This window comes from Struthio camelus, chromosome 3 (genome assembly GCF_040807025.1).
Source record: "Struthio camelus isolate bStrCam1 chromosome 3, bStrCam1.hap1, whole genome shotgun sequence".
Lineage (NCBI taxonomy): Eukaryota > Metazoa > Chordata > Aves > Struthioniformes > Struthionidae > Struthio > Struthio camelus.
The window spans coordinates 36120958-36141407 of NC_090944.1; the positions used below are offsets into that span (position 1 = coordinate 36120958).

At 41.1% G+C, this 20450-nt stretch overlaps 2 protein-coding genes across 4 annotated transcripts in view; both read left to right on the forward strand.

Annotated features, from left to right (window-relative positions):
* The window catches only part of ZNF451 (zinc finger protein 451), a 43729-nt gene extending 39187 nt beyond the window's left edge, over positions 1-4542 (forward strand). For all 3 annotated transcript variants that reach the window (XM_068937438.1, XM_068937436.1, XM_009687036.2), the window contains exons 14-15: positions 1596-1670; positions 2992-4542. In XM_068937438.1, the coding sequence (XP_068793539.1) occupies positions 1596-1670; positions 2992-3044 (128 nt within the window). In that variant the 3' untranslated portion in view covers positions 3045-4542. The remainder of the gene's footprint in view (positions 1-1595; positions 1671-2991) is intronic.
* A 5574-nt stretch (positions 4543-10116) lies between these two features.
* Positions 10117-20152, forward strand: BAG2 (BAG cochaperone 2). Its single transcript, XM_068937446.1, has 3 exons — positions 10117-10481; positions 18173-18282; positions 19330-20152. Exons 1-3 carry the CDS (start codon positions 10333-10335, stop codon positions 19728-19730), a joined length of 660 nt encoding a protein of 219 aa, XP_068793547.1. The 5' UTR covers positions 10117-10332; the 3' UTR covers positions 19731-20152.
* Positions 20153-20450: the final 298 nt, after the last annotated feature.

Genomic DNA, 20450 nt, shown 5'->3' on the forward strand with positions numbered 1-20450 from the left:
ATGCACGAATGAAATAGACGTGCTTAAACCCTCTTCAATGCTATAGTGTTCAAGCAAACCTGTTCTCCTTGATGTAACTGTCAAGTAGTGTTCAGTTATTGCATCGCAGTTGTGACAAATCACAGGACAGGCAGTTTGTTTTAAAAATATTTAAATGTTCTGTATGCCCATTTGCACATATCTCTGGTACAAAATGAATGTGTTCCCCATCTTATGATAGTGGTATAATTACATTGATGTGACTAGGTTTGTTTGGGTTTGTGTAGGTTTATCTTTTTTTGTTGCTTTATGTGCTTGAAATAAGATATACAGGAAGGTAGCTCTTCTACCTAGAGATAGTGGGCAGCTCCAAAAAGGGTTCATTGTGAGTCTGCCAAGTGGCTAGAGAAAGAGCATTTCAACTGCAATATAAATCCAGCTATTACTGGCATCTTTGTGGGCTCCTGATCTCTATTTGATACCAGCTATTGGAGTTTGTATTCCTGGAATTAGGAAGGAGTCAGTAACGTTGCTATTCAAGCAAGGTATATGCATTATAAGCTTGAAGACAAAATTTAGAAAGTGTACCTGTCACTTTGAATACCTAACTTCAGTCCTTTAAAATGCCTTAAGTAATGTAATCCATAATTTAGATGTTCGTATCCAGATATTTTTTGCCTCTAAACATAAGCAGAAGTACATTGGTATGTTAATGAAGGTAACAACTTCAAGGGAAATGCTTCTCCTGTTGCCCTGACCCTGGGAGACCTAATTCATTGTGAATATTTTAAGCCCTTATTGCAGAGACTATCTGCCAAAATACCAATTAACCTCCAGCAGGAGAATAAATACAAGATGTAACTAATGGACTTGTTCATTTCTTTTACCTGTAGTTTACTGAGAGTCCATTTGAAACAAATTAAAACACGCACCAGTGCCTGTTAGGCACTTCAAAAGGCAAGTGTCATTCTGGAGGTGTCAGCCTCATGAAGAGCGTTATTTAGAACAGGAAAGGTGACTGAGTTTCAGCTAGGCTTGATTATGATGAATTAGCAGATTGAATTAAGTGCATCCACTTTTTTCTTTTTGTAAGAACTGAACAACATCTGCTGAATTGCAGTGCTCAATTTAGTAAATAGAGGTATAGTACTCTTGTTCAAAATGGATAGGTACTTATGCAGCAAAACCTAGCTAATGTCACATGTAGGCAGCATTCACGTTATAGTAGTTCACCCCATAATGAAATCCTTGGCAATCTGTAGGAAGTGAGTAATCCCTTTTTTTTTTTTTTTTTCAATAACTAAATATTATAAAGCGATAAATAGGGTAACACTAGCTTCTGCAACTATTATTTGTTGTTACTGCTTTAAAATAGTATAAAATTGAAATAGCCTGCTTCTGGATTTGGGGGAGAAAGGAAAGAGGGTTGTTCAAAAAACTCTCTCTTGAGTTACTGTCTTGATCTATTATAATATATTTTATCTTGATTTTCAGGTCACAAGTGCAGTTCTTCAAAACCGACCTACAGTCTCCTTATAGGAAGAGAATTGTACGAGATGACTGTTAATGTTGTTTTGGAGGCACTGTATAATATATGTTTAATTTGTGTGTTTAAGTTTCAGACAGTGAAGAGGATGAAGATATCAAACTGACAGTAAAAAGGAGTTTAGAAGAAACAAAGAAACAGGAAGGTGGGTGCTAGTTTCTACTTTTCCTCTGTTTGCAGGAGGGCTATTAATAGAAAAGATAGAGATTAAATTTTAGGTAATTTTCATGGCCAGAGACATCTCTAAAATACTCTCTAAAATACTATTTTCGTATATTACTGGGCAGCCCTAAGCAGTTAAGAACACTGTGATGAGTTAAAAAGAAAAAATAATTTGCTAGCCTGAAAACAATGCCAGCAGACTCAAAATCTATTTGTATTGATGCACCACAGGAATTAAGGACTTGGCTGAGCTCACTTCATACCCACTTAATGTGACTCTGTTGACTCCAGTAGAACTTCTATTGAACCTCTGAATAAATAGTTCAAAATTAGGTTTTATATCTCACCAAGGCCCTCTGGTCTGCCAAAAGGGAGCTGTAGATTTATGCACAAGTTTAAATCAACAGTACAGCTATCTGCTCACACCATATTTTACCTTATTTGAAATTATTCTCATCCTTTTGCTGTTGTGCTTTTAGTGGTGGCGTTTTACCATGTAGTGATTTATTTTTGCTGACATACTATGATGTTCTTTGAAAATAACGTATTGCTCAAAGCTTGACCCTCCCCTCCCACCTGATGGAAGTATAAAGAACTAAAAAATCATTAGACGCTTTGTACAAGTTCAGTGATTAAAACTAAGATAACTAAATCATATGTCCCCAGAATATATTCAGTTAGATTTACTAACTGTTACTAAACATTGCTGTTAAAGGTCCAGTGTATTCATTTACAGTACTAGAAGTTTGCCGCACTCGGATGCCCCTAGCACTGGGTGTTGCCGTTAGTGACAGCAGTGGCATTTGATGTGTACGAGAGGTCCCAGTTCTGATGCCTCTGTATTGTAGGGAGGACATCTGACCCTATGGAGCCAGCCTGGCTTCCGCTAGCCATACGTGTTGAGCTAGCCATACGTGTGGCCAGCTGTAGTCCTGGGATGGGAGTAAGAGGGAATGAGGAGGCAAAGTAACCCCAAAAAGGGGTAAGGAGGAAAGGGCCATAGCAACTGTTCAAAGAGGAGAAAGCAAAAGTGGGTGGAGGAGATGAAAAAGCTGCTTTGACAAGACAGCCCAGGTATCACTGCGGAGTGGACAGTGGGCCATTAGCAATAGTGTACCACAGTCTGGGACCTTATTCTTGATTCTTGCGCATATTTAGTGGCTTATTGACCACGTTGATGCAAGCAGATATCTGCAATTATAGCTTGCTGCGTCATTTTGATTTCAAAAATTCTTTGTTTTTATGACCAGGTAATATTTTCCTTTTAGAAACAAACTTACAAATATTTGTTTATATTCATACAGAGCGAGATGTAGAATTAGAAGAAGCTATCAAGAGGAGCCTTGAGGAAATGTAAATGAAGATACTTCTGTACACTAATAGCATGTCATCAGTGCTGCTTACAAAAGTGGAAGCTTGTTCACCAATTTACAAAGGTGCAGAAATACTGCTTCAAAAACGTGTTTATGTCTTGAATTGTTAGATTTCTAATCTGATGTTTTCCGTCATGCTGATGAACAGCTGGAGTTTATGCATATATGCTGCAATATATTGTATATGATAAAAATAAATTTTTAAGCCTTTGCATATTCTGTTTCTAATGAGCAATGACTATGTCTCTCCAGTCTAGCTGTGTAAGTTGTTGCCTAAAAAGTAGACTGGTCTTACAATGTTTTTTTTTAATTGGTTCTTGTATTTAATTCTTCTGTCACAAAATGTTATTGTCTTTTTTTTTTTTTTGTTACTTTTTTGTGTGGCTGTTCCAGTAGATTAAAAACAGTAAACTCAAATTATCTCAGACTGACTTGCCTAGCTAATCTTGTTATAAAGAGAAGCTTAGGCCCCAGTTTTACAAACTGAATACGTGGCCTAATTCTTGTCCCTGCACAGAATCTCACCTCATAGACCCCAGTTTTGTCTAGGGCCTTTTTGTTACAAATGGCAGAATTAGGACCTCAGACTGTACGATTAATTTCTGTTAACTTTATTTTTATAAATGTGTATATTTTTAATAGGAGTGTGATACTGTTGGACTAGATGGCTCACAGTTTGACAGGTTCAGTCCCTCTCCTTAATCGGTGGCTGGAACAACTTTATCAGTGAACAGAAGATAAACAAACTTTCAAGTTCCTCTTTGAAATAGATGTGAAAGAATTTAAGTTGCATCATTCTTCTGTGCTGGCTTTTTACTGCCTTCTCTTCATGGAGAGGTGGCCTTGGATACCTGAATGTAGTTCTGTTAATTATTTTTGTACTGTCCTTATTTTTAGGTGAATGATTCTTTAATTTTTTTTCAACTTGTCACCTATACTACCTTTCTCAATCCCTTTTTTAAAAATAACTATGCAAGCTTTCCAGCTTTACCAGCTTATTTCACTTCTGTTGACAGTTATTGTCAGTCAGTAAGAAATCTCAATGTAATAAAATGTCGGCTTGGTTTTTTTAATCATTAGCATGTGAGTTTGCTTGCAACTGCTGTAAATGTAAATATATATTATGCAAAAAATGTTCATTTTTGGAGAGTGAGACAAAGGGAAAGCTAAATTTTACTGACTCAATTCCAGAGTCAGAATAACCATAGGTGTGTTGTTACGGTTAGAAATGTTGGAAAACTGTGGCACTGGATAATTTCAGATCATGCTTGTCATATATTTGCCATTTCTGAAGTAAATAAAATTGATGACAAATCTAGTGAGTTACCTCGGAGCTCACTGACAGTCATACCACTTGAAAGAAGAAACTGTATGACCCCCAGAAAATATTTTTTTTGTTTGTTTGTTTTTTTAATGCACTGAAAACGTTCAAAGCTCTGAAGCCTAAGTGTTATAGAATAAACAGGACCTCATGATACTGTTTTTCCGTTGTCTGTGCTGCTTGCTTTCCCAATATAAATCTCAGGTTAGTAACACTCCTGTTCAAATCTGCCTCTGTAGTACTGTACTGCAGCTGAGGAAGCACCATTTTAGAAGAGTCTGAGTCACCTTTAGCTAATGATACTTGAGCTGACTCAGTTTCAGAATTTCTCACACTGACTAAATACATTCTTCTAGTAAAGGATGAGATATGACAGAAGACAACTTTCATCCCAAAAATTTCTCAGTGCAAATTGTAGTAGCTTTTTGGGCAGGTTTTTTCAGACCAAATACTAAAGGTTCACATTCCTTTCATATGAAAGCTTGCTTCAGCTTAAGAAGCTTGGTTCAAGACGTATTTAAGACCTGGGTATGTAAGCCATTGAATCTTCTCCAGAGTCTGCTATGCTAGATTTTAAACATGTGCTTTATTCCTCATTTTATTCTGTTGTAAAGTCTGATTATACCTGATGAGTCATGACTTAATTGGTTGCATTAAAAAAAAAAAAAAAGCCCCATGTGGACACATTATATATGTTGCATTGCCTTCCTCATCTGCTTCCCAAAGCAAGTAGTATAAATCCCAACCACTGACTCTACGGCTTTTATAAAACAGCTAAATAAAGTTCTAGTCTCTGTATTGTTTTTATGTTAAGAGTATTCTCCAGAATTATCAGTGTATTGAAATTGCTTCTGATTTTTCTGGGTTTCTCTGAAGTTCTCTCACTGTCTGCAATATTTCTTGGCAAAGTTCCCTGTGGTATCTGTTTCCAGAAGAGCAGAGAAATTTTTTAAAACACTGTATGAACAGACATGTGAATTGTTTCACACCAGCATCTCATGACAGTGCACTTTATTCTTTGTCTGAAACAGGTTCCTTGTAAATTGTATTTCAGAATTTAATGTTTCTGGCTGGTGGGTCTTGCTTAACTGGCTGAAATTTTTGAGTTTTGCCATGCGCGTTCTGAAAAATGGGTCTACATTTATAAGCACAACTAACTTGTTAAAAGAGACTTGCCCGTTTACACTGTTAGTCATTTGTCCTGCCCTTTTTAAAGACAATTTGCTTCTATGGTCATGTTTGAATTCGCCCTTTGTTACTGCAAATTAATCACTTGGTACTTCTTCACATTTATCTTTAAAGAAGAAACATGCTTTCTAACTCTACCTGACCACCACCAACCCACTTTCTTTCATTTTAATGTTCTAATTTTCTGTACAGTGCATGCAGAAGTCTTGTAAAAAAGTTAAATGATGATGAGTCAGATCGGTACAAGGTTCCTATCTCTTTGTCGCTTAGTTCTGTGTGCCGTATTGTTTTAGATCCAACAGAATCTCTCTGTTGATCGTATTCAAAGAGGAGATGCTGAACAAATCAGTGTAACAGTTGCAGAAGTCACTGTAGCACTAAAACTTCATCCTTGCCTGGTTGCTTTTGTAGAGTTTAAAAATAATTTCTAAACATGTAATAATTTAAAGGGATGAGATTGGTTTACTGTGAACTACTTGTCTTGCATCATAGTGATATATATTTGGGTGATGGAATAATTTTCTTAGCTCATCAAGATGTACAGAAATGACTACTAGTGGACCTATAGTGGTCACATCATTTAAGTCTTAAGACACCTCCGTGGTAGGTCAATCTGCTAAATATTATGTAACATGCAAACCTTTACTGAATCTTTACCAAATATGGTTAAGTTTATAGAGGTATGAAGTCACGCCATATTCTTTCTTAAAAGGAAAGTGTTCTATCATGTGCTTATGCTGTCCTAACAATGTTTACAATGACTGCTGAAAGTTGGAAGGAGGTGAGAAGGATGGATGATGAATTGTCTTTACAATAATTTAGAAAAATTGGCTGACATTAATGCAAAATCCTTTCTGGCAATTCTTTCCAGTTAAGTAGCAAGACTTAAATGCAGACTATTAAAATCTGCGTTTGCGTGTTTCTTTGACAATTCTAAACTGCCCCCAAGTTTTCTGCAGAAATTTTAATTCAAGAATTAGAGCTCAGTTTTAACATTGTGGGTCAAATAATATGATTCAACATACTGTAAACATGGGTGTAAACAAGCCAGAAAATTCATAGTAAGTGGCAAGTATGTGCAAAGTTTGTGCCCAAATGACAAAGTTCTGTGTGTGCAGAAATTTAAATGTAAAGTTCCCCTTGTAAATCTGTGCAAGTTTCTTTTCACTGACTCCAATATACTACTTTCTGGGAGTCTTCTAGTGGTTTTTGCTGAGAGCTCTTATCTAAAAGCTGCCTAGCATCCACAGCTGTAAAGAATTCACTGGGTCATTTGCTAAGCAATTTTCCTCTCCATGAGGAAAAGAACTACTCCATGCCCTGAAATGGTCGTACTGGCTTTTAGATTGATTCTGAGATAGAGGAATGAGGCTTCCAACAGCCTTGGGAGTGCAGGGCTTGCCTGCACAGTAAGATGATGGTAACGTGATGGGCAAACACAGTGCTAGTGTTAATTAGCGTTAGTAACAATAGCAGAAACAACACAGTAGCACAAGTTTGGCAGGTGCTAAGGGGCCAGTCTACTATAATACTAAGTACAGCTTTTGATAGAAAATCATACCCTAAAACTCATGTTGGCCCGTCTTTGCTGCTGTTGTACTGTGCTTGGGAGACTGAATGCTAGCTGTGGTTGGCTGCCCAAACCACAGCTGCATCCTCATGGTATGTACAGAAGTTGTGTTTCCACAATGCCTATGTACAAAGAAGATTCTCCAGATGAAGTTCCTGTAGAAGGGAAGAAAAGAATCCAACATGGCGTTTCTTGGGTGTGGACTTTCTCTTACATCCTATTCCATGGCAGCTCATAGGTAAGTGTTAGGGTATGTCACAAGGTATGGGGGGTTTGGAATAAGGTGAAACTGAAACTAAGATGGTATTTAGCAGTGTGACAAGTAGTACTGCTTTTGGTGTAGATCATCTGACTTTTACAAATGTCTTAGGTGTCCACGGCCTGGGAAGGTATATCTTTTTGCTACCATAAAAGATCTTGTGCGCATGAATGCGGATTCTCTGCCAGTCGCTCTGTTCTGCAAGGTGCGTGCATCTTTTATGATACCGCCATTTAAATGAGGGACAGCCAGCTACTTGGTCGCTGAGCCTGCAGTACAGAAGGCCTGAGATGCATACTTTCTCCATGTCAATCTCCCCATGGGTGCCTGCAGCTGGAGCAGGGCTGTGCAATCCAGCCGGGTGAACATAGCTGCAGACTAGACTAGGAGAGTGAGGTTGTCGCAGCAGCAGCAATCCTGACCCAGACATCACCTTTCTTTGCCACAAATCATAAGGAGGAGGATGAGATCCGTGCTGTTTCTGACAGAGCTACTCTTCCTCCTCCCGTTTTCTTGCAGCCCTGAAGGACCTAATTCTTGCCTTTTGTGTCCCCTAACTTCTTGTCCTAATTCAACTGTGAGTCACTTCCTTTCTCCAGAGACTTGACTACCATCTTGCTAGCCCAGCCACCTATTATTTCGGGAAAAGTGGTGACAACTGCTCCTTTATGTATCTCGGCAAGGAAGAAAGCACCTGAGGGAAAATAGGGGCAATCTACCCCCCTCTTGGGTAGGAAAAGCAGTTTTTGCAATCCTTTCTAGTTTTTAAATGGCAATTTATTCTCGACTGCACAGGCAGCAATGATGGGTGAGGTTTGTTTCAAACAACTATTTCTGCTTTTGAAACTCATTTTGCTTCCACTGTTTCAGCTCTTCTCAGTTCCTGGATGAAATGCTGTTTTGCCATCAAAAAAGACACAGTCATGTGTGATACAACTGCACACAACTAACAACCGTTGTGCCTCTTCATTTCATTGCACATTCTACCTTCAAAAATTTAAAACCCTGTACAAGGAAAAAAAATCTTTCTAACCATTTGGCTAGTAGCAATTTTGGTTTTTGCTTTTTAAACACGACCTAATTAATACTTCATAAATTAGCATGGGAGGAATAGAAGGATCCTAGGAAAAAAGTTTGCAATTTGTGTCACATTAGTCCCCATGTTTCTGTTTGTATATGTTTGGGGGTAGGAAGTAGTTTTTAATAATTTTCTGAATAAACTATAGTGAGATGGATTGAACAATCGCTGAACAATGAAATTATTTCTATGAGCTCACAGCCATAATCCTTACCTACCCAGCCATGTAAAAAAAAAACAAAATTCAGACAATTAATTTAGCAAGAGAAGTGGGACATGATATCATCTTGAACGGACAAGCCTGAGAAAATAGCTATAACCAGAGTAAGCATTCAAAACGTTATCCCTGTGCAATAAAAACCCTGTTAACTGGATGCCAAAAATTGGTCTGTTAGAGAACTGCAGTATTTGCCCAAACGTGAAATTAGGGATAAGCAAATTCCTTTTTAAATAATCACAGTAATGGCAAGTAAGAATTGCTGGAGCCAACAGGAATCTGCTGTACAGAAGTACAGGTTCAAGAAGTATAAAAGATTTCTTTCTGTGGCTTAAGTTTCCTAAGTTAGTATGATGTGCTCTTGTGAGACAGAAGTTATCTGGTTTATACAGAGAAGTTAAATATGATGTGGAAAAAGTCATTACAAAATGTAGATCCACTACCTTTGCCATCACAAAATAAGTTTTTTTTTTCTTTTGGCACAGCAAAAAACAAACAAACAAACAAACAATTTTCTTTCTAGTAAGCCTTTTTGTATTACCTTGGACAAAAACGTTTAGTAGAACTGTTTTCTCTTCTGTGGCTAACCAGATGACTTAGTGTCAGAAAGATGTACTGTATCGATGCAAGTATCTTAAGTATCTTTTTCAAGACTGCTGTTCAGGTTCTGTTTCTGCTTGTAGCAAGTGCTGTGGGTGCTTTACTCTCATCAACACTTTTTTTCTCCTTAAACAGGCTTCTGGATTTTCAAGGCACTTCTAGCCTTCCTCTTCTCATTTCTTCTTTACGCCTTCAGGAGTTTCATCTTTGTATTTCCAGCTGTCTCTTTTGATTGATATACATATATATATTTAATTAGAGAAAGACCAAACCGATCAACCATATACAATAGTCTTGGAAAGTAAACCCTCATACCATCTAGGTATCTAGGCTACCATCTAGGATCAGGTTAATATAGGTGTTAAAAACCTTACCCTTCCTTGGGCTCTGCTTTAGCGAGAGCCAAGGAAGGCGGGGCTGTGTCGGGGGGCCGCAGTGGCTCCCCAGTCCGCGGAAAACTGTCGGGGAAAAGCAGGGCTTCGGCAGCACTGCCCTGTGCTAGCGTAGGTGGTGACTGGGCAACGCTTTCAGACACCGGTGCAGCACGGCATGCAGGACAGCGTTTAGGTTTCGGGAGGGAAAACTCTTTTCTCTCTGCGGATTTAATTAAAACTCGTGACTTAGCTGTAGCTCCTTGATTCATCAATAAATTACAGCATGCGATAGCCTCCGCGTTTCTGCTGAATGCGCGATGTACGGAACAGGACCCGGCCAGGGGTGCGACACGCTCCTCGCCCCGGGGTTCCCGGGACGAGACGCCCCCTCCCCTCGGCCCGGCTCCTGCGGGGGGCCAGGGCGGGCCCGGGAGGCGGGGAGGGCGGGCGCCCGCCCGCGGCGCTGCGGGGCCGCCGAGGTGAGGCGAGGTCCGCGGCGCGCTGCGTGAGGCGGCGCCTCTGCGGCCGCGGAGGCGGGGTGGCCGCGGGGGCAGGCGGCGGGCGGGCTCCTTCTTTGGCCATGAGCGAGGTGCCGGCATTCGGCCGCCGCCGCCTGCGGGACGCGGGGAGGGAGCGGCCGCGCGGAGGAGCCGCCGGCGAGTGCTATGGCCCAGGCCAAGATCAGCGCCAAAGCCAGCGAGGGGGCGCAGCAGCAGCAATCCGGCGGGCAGCTCCGCGGCCGCTTCTACCGCTCCACCTCCATGGCGGACCGCTCCAGCCGCCTGCTCGAGAACCTGGACCAGCTGGAGCTCAGGTAGGCGGCCGTGGCGGGCCGCTCGGGGTGGCGACGTCCGGCTGCGCGGCCAGCCGAGGCGGCAGCCCCGGCCGGGCCGGGCCGTCCCCGCCGCCGCGGGACCCGGCTGGGGCCCCTCAGGATGCCGGCGTTGCAGCCGTTGGCGCCCCCCGCGAACCGTTGCGCCCCTCCCTCCTGGCGAGCCGTTGGCGCCCCCCGCGAGCCGTTGGCGCCCCTCCCTGCCCCGAGCCGTTGGCGCCCCTCACGAACCGTTGTGCCCCCTCCTCCCTCCCTCCCCCGAGCCGTTGGCGCCCCTCGCGAGCCGTTGCGCCCTCCCCCCGCAGCCGTTGGCGCCCCTCGCGAGCCGGGGAGGCGCCGGGAGGCCGCGGCCCGGACCGAGGGGCAGGTGGTCAGCTCGGGGCGGCGGAGGCGACGCTTTCTGCAATCATCAGTGCCGGAAAAAAGACCCCCCCCCCCGCCCCAAGGTTGAAAGTGACAGTTGGTGCTCGAAGGCGAACTAGCGCGGCCGGACGCTGGTCAGGGAAGGCGCAAAGCAGCCTGTTTTGTTTTGTTTTTCCGCGTGTTCCCCCGCCGAGCCCGGAGCTCGCTGCGCGAAGCCGCTCCGCCGCCCTGCGGCGTGGAGAGCCGGCGGCGCCGGGCGCTGTCGCTGGGGCCTCGGTGCCTCGCAGCAGCCTCCGAGCCGCCGCCGAGCGCTGGGAGGGCTCAGACCGCCCCGGAGCGCCGCTGCCTCGCCGGTCCGGGCGCTTGTTACCCAGGTCGGTGCCGGCCTTCCTGCTGAAATCCAGTAAATACCTGAGCTCTGACAGGAATAGCCATTCTGCAGCTTAATTGTGTGTGTGTGTGTGTGTTTCTTAATTAATTCCGAATATGATCGGTGTTTCATTGTTGTGTCAGGACGCGTCTTGCCTCCTCTTGTTATTTAGCGTTCCCCAAATAACCTATTTAAATTTTTTTCCCGTTTGGTCGTATAAGAGATGTTTCCATGCCTTTGATCAACTTCCTTGTCTTCTCAGCTCTCTCTTAATTATAGTGTCTTTTCTGAGGTGGATAGATCCAGTCGGTAATGTGAGCGTACCACTGATTCACCTAATGGCATTGAAATTTCAACACACCCTTTGTTCATTACAGCTGCATATTGATCAGAGGCTTTCGCAGAACCACCCATAATGTTTCTAGGTCTTTCCCAAGTTGCTGTAATTAAGAGCTCTGTGAGATACAGAACTTATGTTTTTCCTTTTCTATGCGCATTACTTAGCACATAAAGTTCACTCTTGATTAATGCAATCATATTATTCTTTCACGTAGGTTGATTAAATCTCTTTGAAGTTCTTCACAGACTTCTTTGGATTTGACTAACCAAAGTCACTGTCTGCAAACTTTTAGTCTCACTGCTGACGTCCTCATCCGGTGTGTGAATATATAATTACAAAATATTGTGCTAAATAAGCAGTAAAACTATGCCAAAATGTTTTTTTTTACATCTGCTGAGCAACTTAGTGCAATAAAACAGACACTGTGGTTAAGCAAAAATTAAACCCAAAATTAAAGTTTTCAGTTTGTTTTGGGTCTTTCAAAGAGGCACATTTCTAACTGCAAAACTCTTACAAAAAGAGTTAAACTATTCTGAATACAGTCAATTAAGTTTATTTTTGTGTTTTATTTATGTGTAAGTAATCAGCGTGCCTAATTTGAAAACCATGTGAATGGCAGGAGGAGGAGCTTCCATACTTCTTCTCCAATGTGTTTATTTTAGCTATAGTCCCTTGAGATGTTACTTGTAAATATAATAAGTGAAAATTTTGTCAAAGTGAACTATAGTCTTTAATTAACCCCTTTTACATTCCTCATTTGTCAAGTTGCTTAAGCTTGGCTGAACCCCTCAGCAACCCTCATTCCCTGAGTTTTCTGATCTTAAACAGCCTTCTCGTGTCTATGTTCCCATCCACCACGAGAACTTTTTTCCCAATGATAACAAGGTATTTTTGTCCCATATCTGCTGACCTGCTGGTACACCACTGTAGGGGTGTGTAGTAGACTCCCTCTAGGTGTTTGCAGAGTAGTTCTTATTTAAATCCCACTGGAAAGGGGGATTAATGTAATTGGAGTGGCATAGCCCTTATCTGGGAAGGAGGTAGCACTATACCAGTATAGCCGTACGTATGTGGCCATATAACCAGGAGCGTGCATTTCACAGCCTGGAGACAGTGACTGGAGAGGGGCTAAATCCCCTCAAACATTCTTTCTCTGTACATCAGTGCTTGGTTAATTTGCCCTCAGTCACGAGGAGCAAAGTATGACTTTTATTTGTAAGTGGAGAAACATATTTGAACAACGTATTAATTGCTGCTGTGATTTGAACAACAGTAGTGGAGAAACAGAACTGCAGAAGTGTTTGAGCGTGTCATTCTTCACCCCTGGATGGTTTCCCCGTTCACTCGCTGTGAGGACAAGCTCCCAGAGGTGGGAGGTAGCGAACTGAAATGAAGGTCAGAGGCAGAGGTATGGTCGTGCAGGACGAAGCTGCGTAGCTCTCAAGGAGTTAGTCCGACCCCACGAAGCGGCGGTGCAGGGCAGGTGGTATTGTGCTCAGCGTTTGTGTTGTTCCTAAAGGCTTGGCCCTTTCTGTTGCCCTGGCTGCCCGCAAATGCCAAGAAATGTCAGCAGCAGTTGGAAGCAGGACCAGAGTTTCTCTTTATGAGTCACTGTGTTCTGGTGGTTGTATTAAATGAACATGTCGTTCTAAGTGTAATAATACATAAGATGCAAACTCAAGACTTCTGCTTTCTTTTTTTTTTTTTTTCTTGTACTTCTCCTGTCTTCATTTTGGAATAGCCTGACTTTCCCCCCCCCATTTATTTGTATGCCTATTGGACAGTTTACCTGAAAACAGAAACTCAGTTTAAGCTGCTCAGGATACTAAAGTGAAAAACCCTGCTTTGTCTTAGTGCAATGTGTTTAACTCTGTTTCAGGGAAAAAAAAAATGCTGCACAGTCTACAGATGTTTCTTTTTTCCTCTGAAAATTTATCTGCAACTTCGTCATGCAGGCTTTAATAATAAGTTATTTAAGCAAGTCAATAGTTTAAAGTAAAGAGTTATTGCAGCTGCCATAAAAAAGTAGGTATCAAATTTCTCATCTGGAAACAAAAGCAGAGACTGGTCCACCTGTTCCTCAGGGGAATGCTGTACTCATACAAATGGTATGTAGGAAAGAAAGGCTCTGCACTTCTAATCTCTTTCAGACCAAGGAAAATCAGAAATAATAAATACTCTTTATAATTTATTATAAAAAGTAGTAATTACTAGTAGCATTTATTAATATTTAATAAACATTTAATAAATATTTATTAAATATATTAAATAATAAATATTAAATATATTTAATAAATACTACTAGTATAAGATAATGGGATATTAGCTGATATTCAAAACAGCAAATACAAAGTTAAACTATGACCAGGTATTTTCATCTATTGGAAAACTACTGTACCACCACATCAAGATAATTAATAATGCAACATAAATCTGAACATCTTGCATTTTTGTTTGCCTTCTATTTTTTGTTTGGTTGAGTATGTTTTTTGAAATTTGGATTCCATTTTCATACATTTTTCCCCTGAAGTCACTTCAGCTAGAAGTTTACTTCTGATCTTTTTTTGCCCTGCAAAGAAAGTGAAGATTTACACAAATCTATGAACTAAAGGCACTTCTTAAGAAATTGAGAGCTGACAGCAAGGTATAGACGTGGTGGTTATACTGTGAACCAAGAGAGAAAGGTGTAAAAAGTAAGAAGAAAGGTAAAGAGAGGGGCTGCCTGGACCATGTTTTTCCTCACGTGCTGTATGGGATCCCATATGACCAGGGGAGATCTCCACAAATGCAAGTGCCTGGAGGTGTGGGGTCCCCCCATTTCCTGACCTCTTGGTAGAAGCCAGAGGAACAAACATTAACAAAGAGCAAATAGGGCGAGAAGAGGCTAAGGAAATAAGGCAGTTGGGAATATTTGTGAATCTGTAGGTGAGGAATGAAAGGCTGAAGCATGCGCCAAGTCCTCAGCTCTCAGGGGAATGGCATGCTGTAGGCATCTACTAAAATGGAAGTAGAAGAAATGGCTTGTAATTCTCTCCTTTTGTTTGATATCTTTGTGTGAACCTTTCCAGGTTCCATTCAGTATGGTTAAGGTGCACATGTTACCAGTTTAGGTTATACTGAAATACATTAATATGTGGGTGTTTTGTTTTGTTTTGTTTTTTTTGTTTGAAGAGAAGTGTTCAGTTCAAAATCTTACCTTGATGCACCCCACCCAGTATCTTCTCTATACGTAACACTAATATATTTTCCTGACTGTCTTGGCTGGTGTGAGGTTTTTTGTATCTTTTTCTGGAAAGCTGTTCTGAAATCATCCTATTCTTTTGTTTTGTTTGGACCTATATGAAGTCAAGGTGCCTCATAACTACAGCTGATCATTTCCTCCAATCTATTATCTAACTTTTTCAGTCTATTTGCATCCTTCTTCTATTTGAGAATGTACCTCAGACTCTCTTGCTGTATGCTGAGATGCTACCTTTGCTGCCACATTGAAGAAATTAGCCCTCCGTGTTTTTGAATGAATTTTCACAGGTTTTGATGGCCCCGCCCCTTCGGTAATACTGGATGGTAATTTCATCAGAAATAGTACTGGAAACCAAATGAGGATTGAAGTTGTACAGGGCCTTGAAGGTGAGGACAATATACAAGAGGTCATGAAAGGTCCCCAATTAACTGTCCTGGAAACAGAAGTCCTCCCTTTAGACAACAAGTGCATGAGCCACAACATGCTTTGTTACCACACTGCACCTCCCCGTCTTGCCCTGGAGTGGTCACTGACAGTTGAGAAGTTGATTTTTTTCAGTCGTTTAATCCTGGCACACTACTAATAAGCAGTGGTCAAAATGGAAATTTTTAGAAGGGATAACATAGGGGTGGGGAAGTCCTGACATGCTGCTTTCTTGTCCCCTTCCCCCTGCAGAAGGAGCTGGTGCACTTTAATGTGCTGCTACACTACACCAGGGGCGACAGTCATTTTGACCACTGTTCATGGCGATAAATGCACTAAAAATGTTAAAAGCCCATCGCAATGTAGCGTTATGTGGTACTCTATATTGCAGTAGGCTAACATTGTCAATATAATACCCAATAATTCATTATAGGGTTTTATATAAAATAGTAATGTCAATCAAAGCAGTAACTGGTAAATTATATTTTTATGCAGCATATGATGGTCAGTTTTGCTAATTTGGCTTTTAGGTCCTGCGCATTACAGCAGCTCACTACTGGAAGCAATGATATCTTAGGCACTCTTTAGAATGACAACAATTCAAGATGCATCTCTGTTAACAGTTTTCACATTCTTTATAGGATCCAGCAAATCCCACTGGAAATAACTACTTGATCTACTCACTGAAGATAGATCCTTAATTTTTAAATGAGTACAGTGATATACCTAAGTCGATATAAAAATATTATTAACATCAGAATTTTGACACTTCCAGATTTTAATTTTAAGCTTTCCAGGGACCAAAGTGGATTTTTTAATTGTGAAAATGTTAGGTTTTCAAAAGGAATGGCAAGGCATTTATGAAAATATCATTAGACTTCTTAAATGATAAAGTGCAGACATCTGAAGTATGAAATGACTCTACCTGCCTCGTTAGTCTTAATAACCTGTCCAAAATAATAATTAAGTCTATTTACTCTTGGCAAGAATTTGCATTGCATTAATTTTTCACACTCCTCAGAATTAACATTAAAGGAGAGGCCTGAAGCATGTGCTTTCACTGACAAAGATTAGACTAAATCTTTTGTAAAATAGAGCTATTTCAGCAATAGGATGCATGTTTCCTGTGACTACTTATATATTTCTTTTTACTCTGTTCTTCTGCCTTTTTCCACCCTCTTTTCTCTTGCTACTTTTTTTTCTAGAAGCTGTGCTGCTACTAGTCTTTGAGGCAGGAATATTAGCTCCCTGCTTATCACAATAGACAAGCCTGTAACTATACAAGTAGTGATCAACGATCACCATCTTGTGGCTGTGTCCAGTAATGAGTATAAAGCATCCTTGGGGTGGGAAAGAAAGAGAGAGGCATGATTTGACAGTGCTTAGTAATAAAATTAAAGAATGCAAGGATGAGAGAGGAGGGCTATCGGTAAAATGGCAAATGAAGAGCATGCTATAAAAACAGTGCAATGAAGGAATCTAAGAGAATGAATAATATTTTGGTTTGTTTCCCTTTTTTGGCCAGGTTGAATAAACATTTCAGAATAGATGGATTCCCTTGCTGTTTAGAGAGCCTAAGTCTCCCGGACTGTGCTGAAAACATCTAGAACTGTCAACCAGGCTCATGTGATATCCTCATGTGAACTGGTGTGGGATCTGGGAATGCGGAGTTGTTGTTTTTGGCACAACTCTTGCAGTAGTTAAAGCTTGGCAAGTCCTCCGTGCCGCACACCTCCCCTTCCCTGGGTCCCCCAGGTGCTGAGCCAAGGGGAGGGGGATGTTTCCCTCTCTTCCCCAGCCTCCAAACTGGACAGCTCCCTGATGTGCTTTTCCAGGTTGCTTGGTTGAATTGCAATCTTCTCCCTTAAACCATGGCAGGGAATAGGACATCAGTCAAGGAGTCAGACTCAGATTTCTAGTGTGGCATTTTCACATCCCTGGTGGCCGGATCAGCTTGTACATTATGCAGCGAGGAGGAGGGGAGAATATGGGAACACAGACCGTGTAGCTTCAGGTGACTGTGTACTTAACAGGAACAGTGCAGTTCCTGATATGCTCTCCCCTTATCATCGTCATGGCACGCATTAGTTTCAGCCCAGTGAACGGGACTAGGGAAAGTCAGGTTTCAGGATGGATCTAGTTTCATGTTTCGCTTCAAGCCCAGGTGTACGAGCGGATCAGAGAAAAGCTTCCCTGCTGTGTGAAGCGTAAAGGACCTGCCACTTTGCTGCATCACTTTCTGAAATAAAACAGTGACTGCGAGGGCAGGCAGTCCAACTAGTCTCCTAGCAAAGACAGCATGTTACTCAGCAGGGAAGTCCTTACAAAGTGGAAGAATTGTGTTCACTTTGTCTCTCTCTTCCCCCATTTTTCTCCATCTCGAAAGGAGTCATTGGGTTGCACAGCTGCATTTGAGCTCCCCAGCGGTCACTGGTTGGTAGGTGGGTAAGGGCAAGCAGGCTGATATGGCAGGAGCTGTGGCGGCCCCGGGCCCCTTGCTCTCTTGGAGCCTGTACAGGTGCTGAGCTTCGGTCCAGGTTCCCACATGGGAACTTTGTTGGGTTTTCTTTTAGTTCTTTTGGCTGATAATAATTGCCAGTTAGATACAGCAGTTCTGCTATGGGCCTGTAGGAGAGTCGGGTTCTGGGTATGCAGACTAACTGTGGAGTAGGATTGAACAGAACCATTAATAAAGTAGATGCAAGTCAGGTCAAATTACTGCTCCCCCCCTCCTTTTTTTAAATCATGCTAATTCTTAGAAGAAGTTAAGACATGGAATGAAGTCATGAAGTAAGAAAGTCTGGCTCATGATTAATTTGCCCATGGATAACTAAGAACTGACTTCTACAGCTGAAGCTTTAAAAAACGCTTGGTAACTATATATGTGAGCAACTGTCTTATTATTTAAAGACTGTGTTTGGATCACCCATGTTCAGGGTAGAGGCTTTCCGTGACGCAGCATCCGCTATGGAACAAGAAAAAGAGATCCTGTTAGAAATGATCCACAATATACAGAACAGCCAGGACATGAGGCACATCAGTGAAGGTGAGAAGCTGCTTTGCCATACTCTCATAACTGACCTAAAGTCAAAATAGCGCATCTTAGTGAGCAGCTGAGTTTGAGATTGCTTGCAGGTAGGTGTAAAGGTACGGATACTTGAGCCAACTAAGGTTATTGAAGGGTCTTCTGTTACCCTGGGATCCCCTTATTTTTAATTGCTTGTATTCATATGCTTGTTCAGCAGATGGATCTACCATAAACATCCTTACTGAATTTGTGAAGCTCATACTTAGTTCACTGCTTTATTTTCAAAATCATGGCTAATGTATCTCTACTGAGAGAGAGAAGTTAATTGTTGTTACTTTTAGTTGAAAACCATCATTTTAATGGCTTTGATTACTGGACAGGCACGAGTGTTGCTAAGTGTGTATGGCCTGAAAGAACCTGATGATTAATATAGTTCCCATGATTGTGTGACATAGGGGTTTAAATATATTCCTCAAACCTGTATCTCTTATAGTAGATGTCTTAAATTACCAGTTTATTGGTTCTTTCAGAGCCTGTCTGTAAAATATATTGAGTTGGTATTTTAGGGGAAAAAAAACCCAAATGTTTTCACAAAATAGTTTTTTTTTTTTAACAGCCCCTCATTGAGTCTGGTAGTCAGAAATCACTTTTTTTCTTTATGGCCTTTTTGGGGTACTGTATAAATCTCTTTTCTTCCTTAGGATAACGTAGAAGGTCCTTAACATGCTTGTTTTGTTAATGAATGATGTTTGCTGATAAAACTGTATGCTTCACTTTTAGCTGACATAGCAGGCATGGAATGAGCAGTAGAAAAGTATAGCTTACATTTTTAGTGAAGCTAACGCCTCATTATAAACCAAAAGACACTAGCCTCTATGAAATAAGTAGGACTTAGATGCAAAGAACCCCATTTCTGGCTTCTGGAAATGTTGTTCATTGTCAGTTGCTTAAAAACCCACAAACCTCTTTTACCTCTTTTACTCTTTGCACTATTTTGATGATCTTGATGATGATATTTGCACTGCAATGTGTTAGCTGGTAATATATATATTTTTTTCAATTTAGGTGAGAGAGAAGAACTTAATTTGACTGCTAATCGTCTGATGGGCCGAACCCTCACTGTGGAGGTTTCTGTAGAAACTATCCGAAATGCCCAGCAGCAGGAATCCCTACTGCATGCCACAAAGATGATTGATGAAATTGTTAATAAACTTCTAGATGATCTGGAAGATGCCAAAATCCGCTTAATGTCACTTTATGGTGCGTGTACCTCTGATGTGCCAGCAGGACCCATCGATCAGAAATTTCAGTCTGTTGTAATTGGATGTGCTATTGAGGATCAGAAGAAAATCAAGAGAAGGCTAGAGACTCTGCTCAGAAACTTGGAAAATTCTGAAAAGTCAATCACATTGTTAGAACATCAGAAATCATCTGTTCGACAGTCTTGCAACAGCAAACAGGATTAAACCATCCTCATGTTTACTTTTGTCAAATCACCAAATAAAAATTACTTTTTACAGATACGTGCATATGCACGCACGCATGCACACACCAAAGTATCTCTGATTGTGAGGTGCAAGCATTTAATGGGTTTTGGTAGTATTAGCATTCTTTATTGCCGAAATAAAACGCCATCAAGGTTTCTCCTGTAGAGTTGATACTGCTACTGCAAATTTTAATGTGCTTCTGCCAAACTGTCAAAAGCTGGCCTTTCTTTTATTCTTTTTTTTTTTAACTGAAGTTGTTTTTGTCATATACTAAAATGTCACCTATCACAGCTTTTCTCTGCTGTATACATGGTATGGGAAACATGTTAGGGGCAAAAAGACAAGTCATTGCAATAAACCCCTAAAAGTTAATAAACTGTATATTGTATTTTCCTAAACAATATATTGTCCTACTTCTTACCAATTGTAACTTTAATAATTTGGCACTATTCATAAAGTAGATCACAATATTTTCTAGAAAAAGCTAGCTCTAATTTATACTGGGGAAGGTGACAACAGTGACCAGTCCATCCAAAGGTCACAAAAATGACTAGAACTAGACTCCCACTCTTCTGACACACCATTCCATGCTTTGTCTACGGCATAATCCTCTCTCCCACTATTTGTGTGTAGGGTAAGGTTGCTGGGGTTCTCCCACCCCCTTTAAAAAAAAAATAAGGTAATATAAAGGGGAATTGC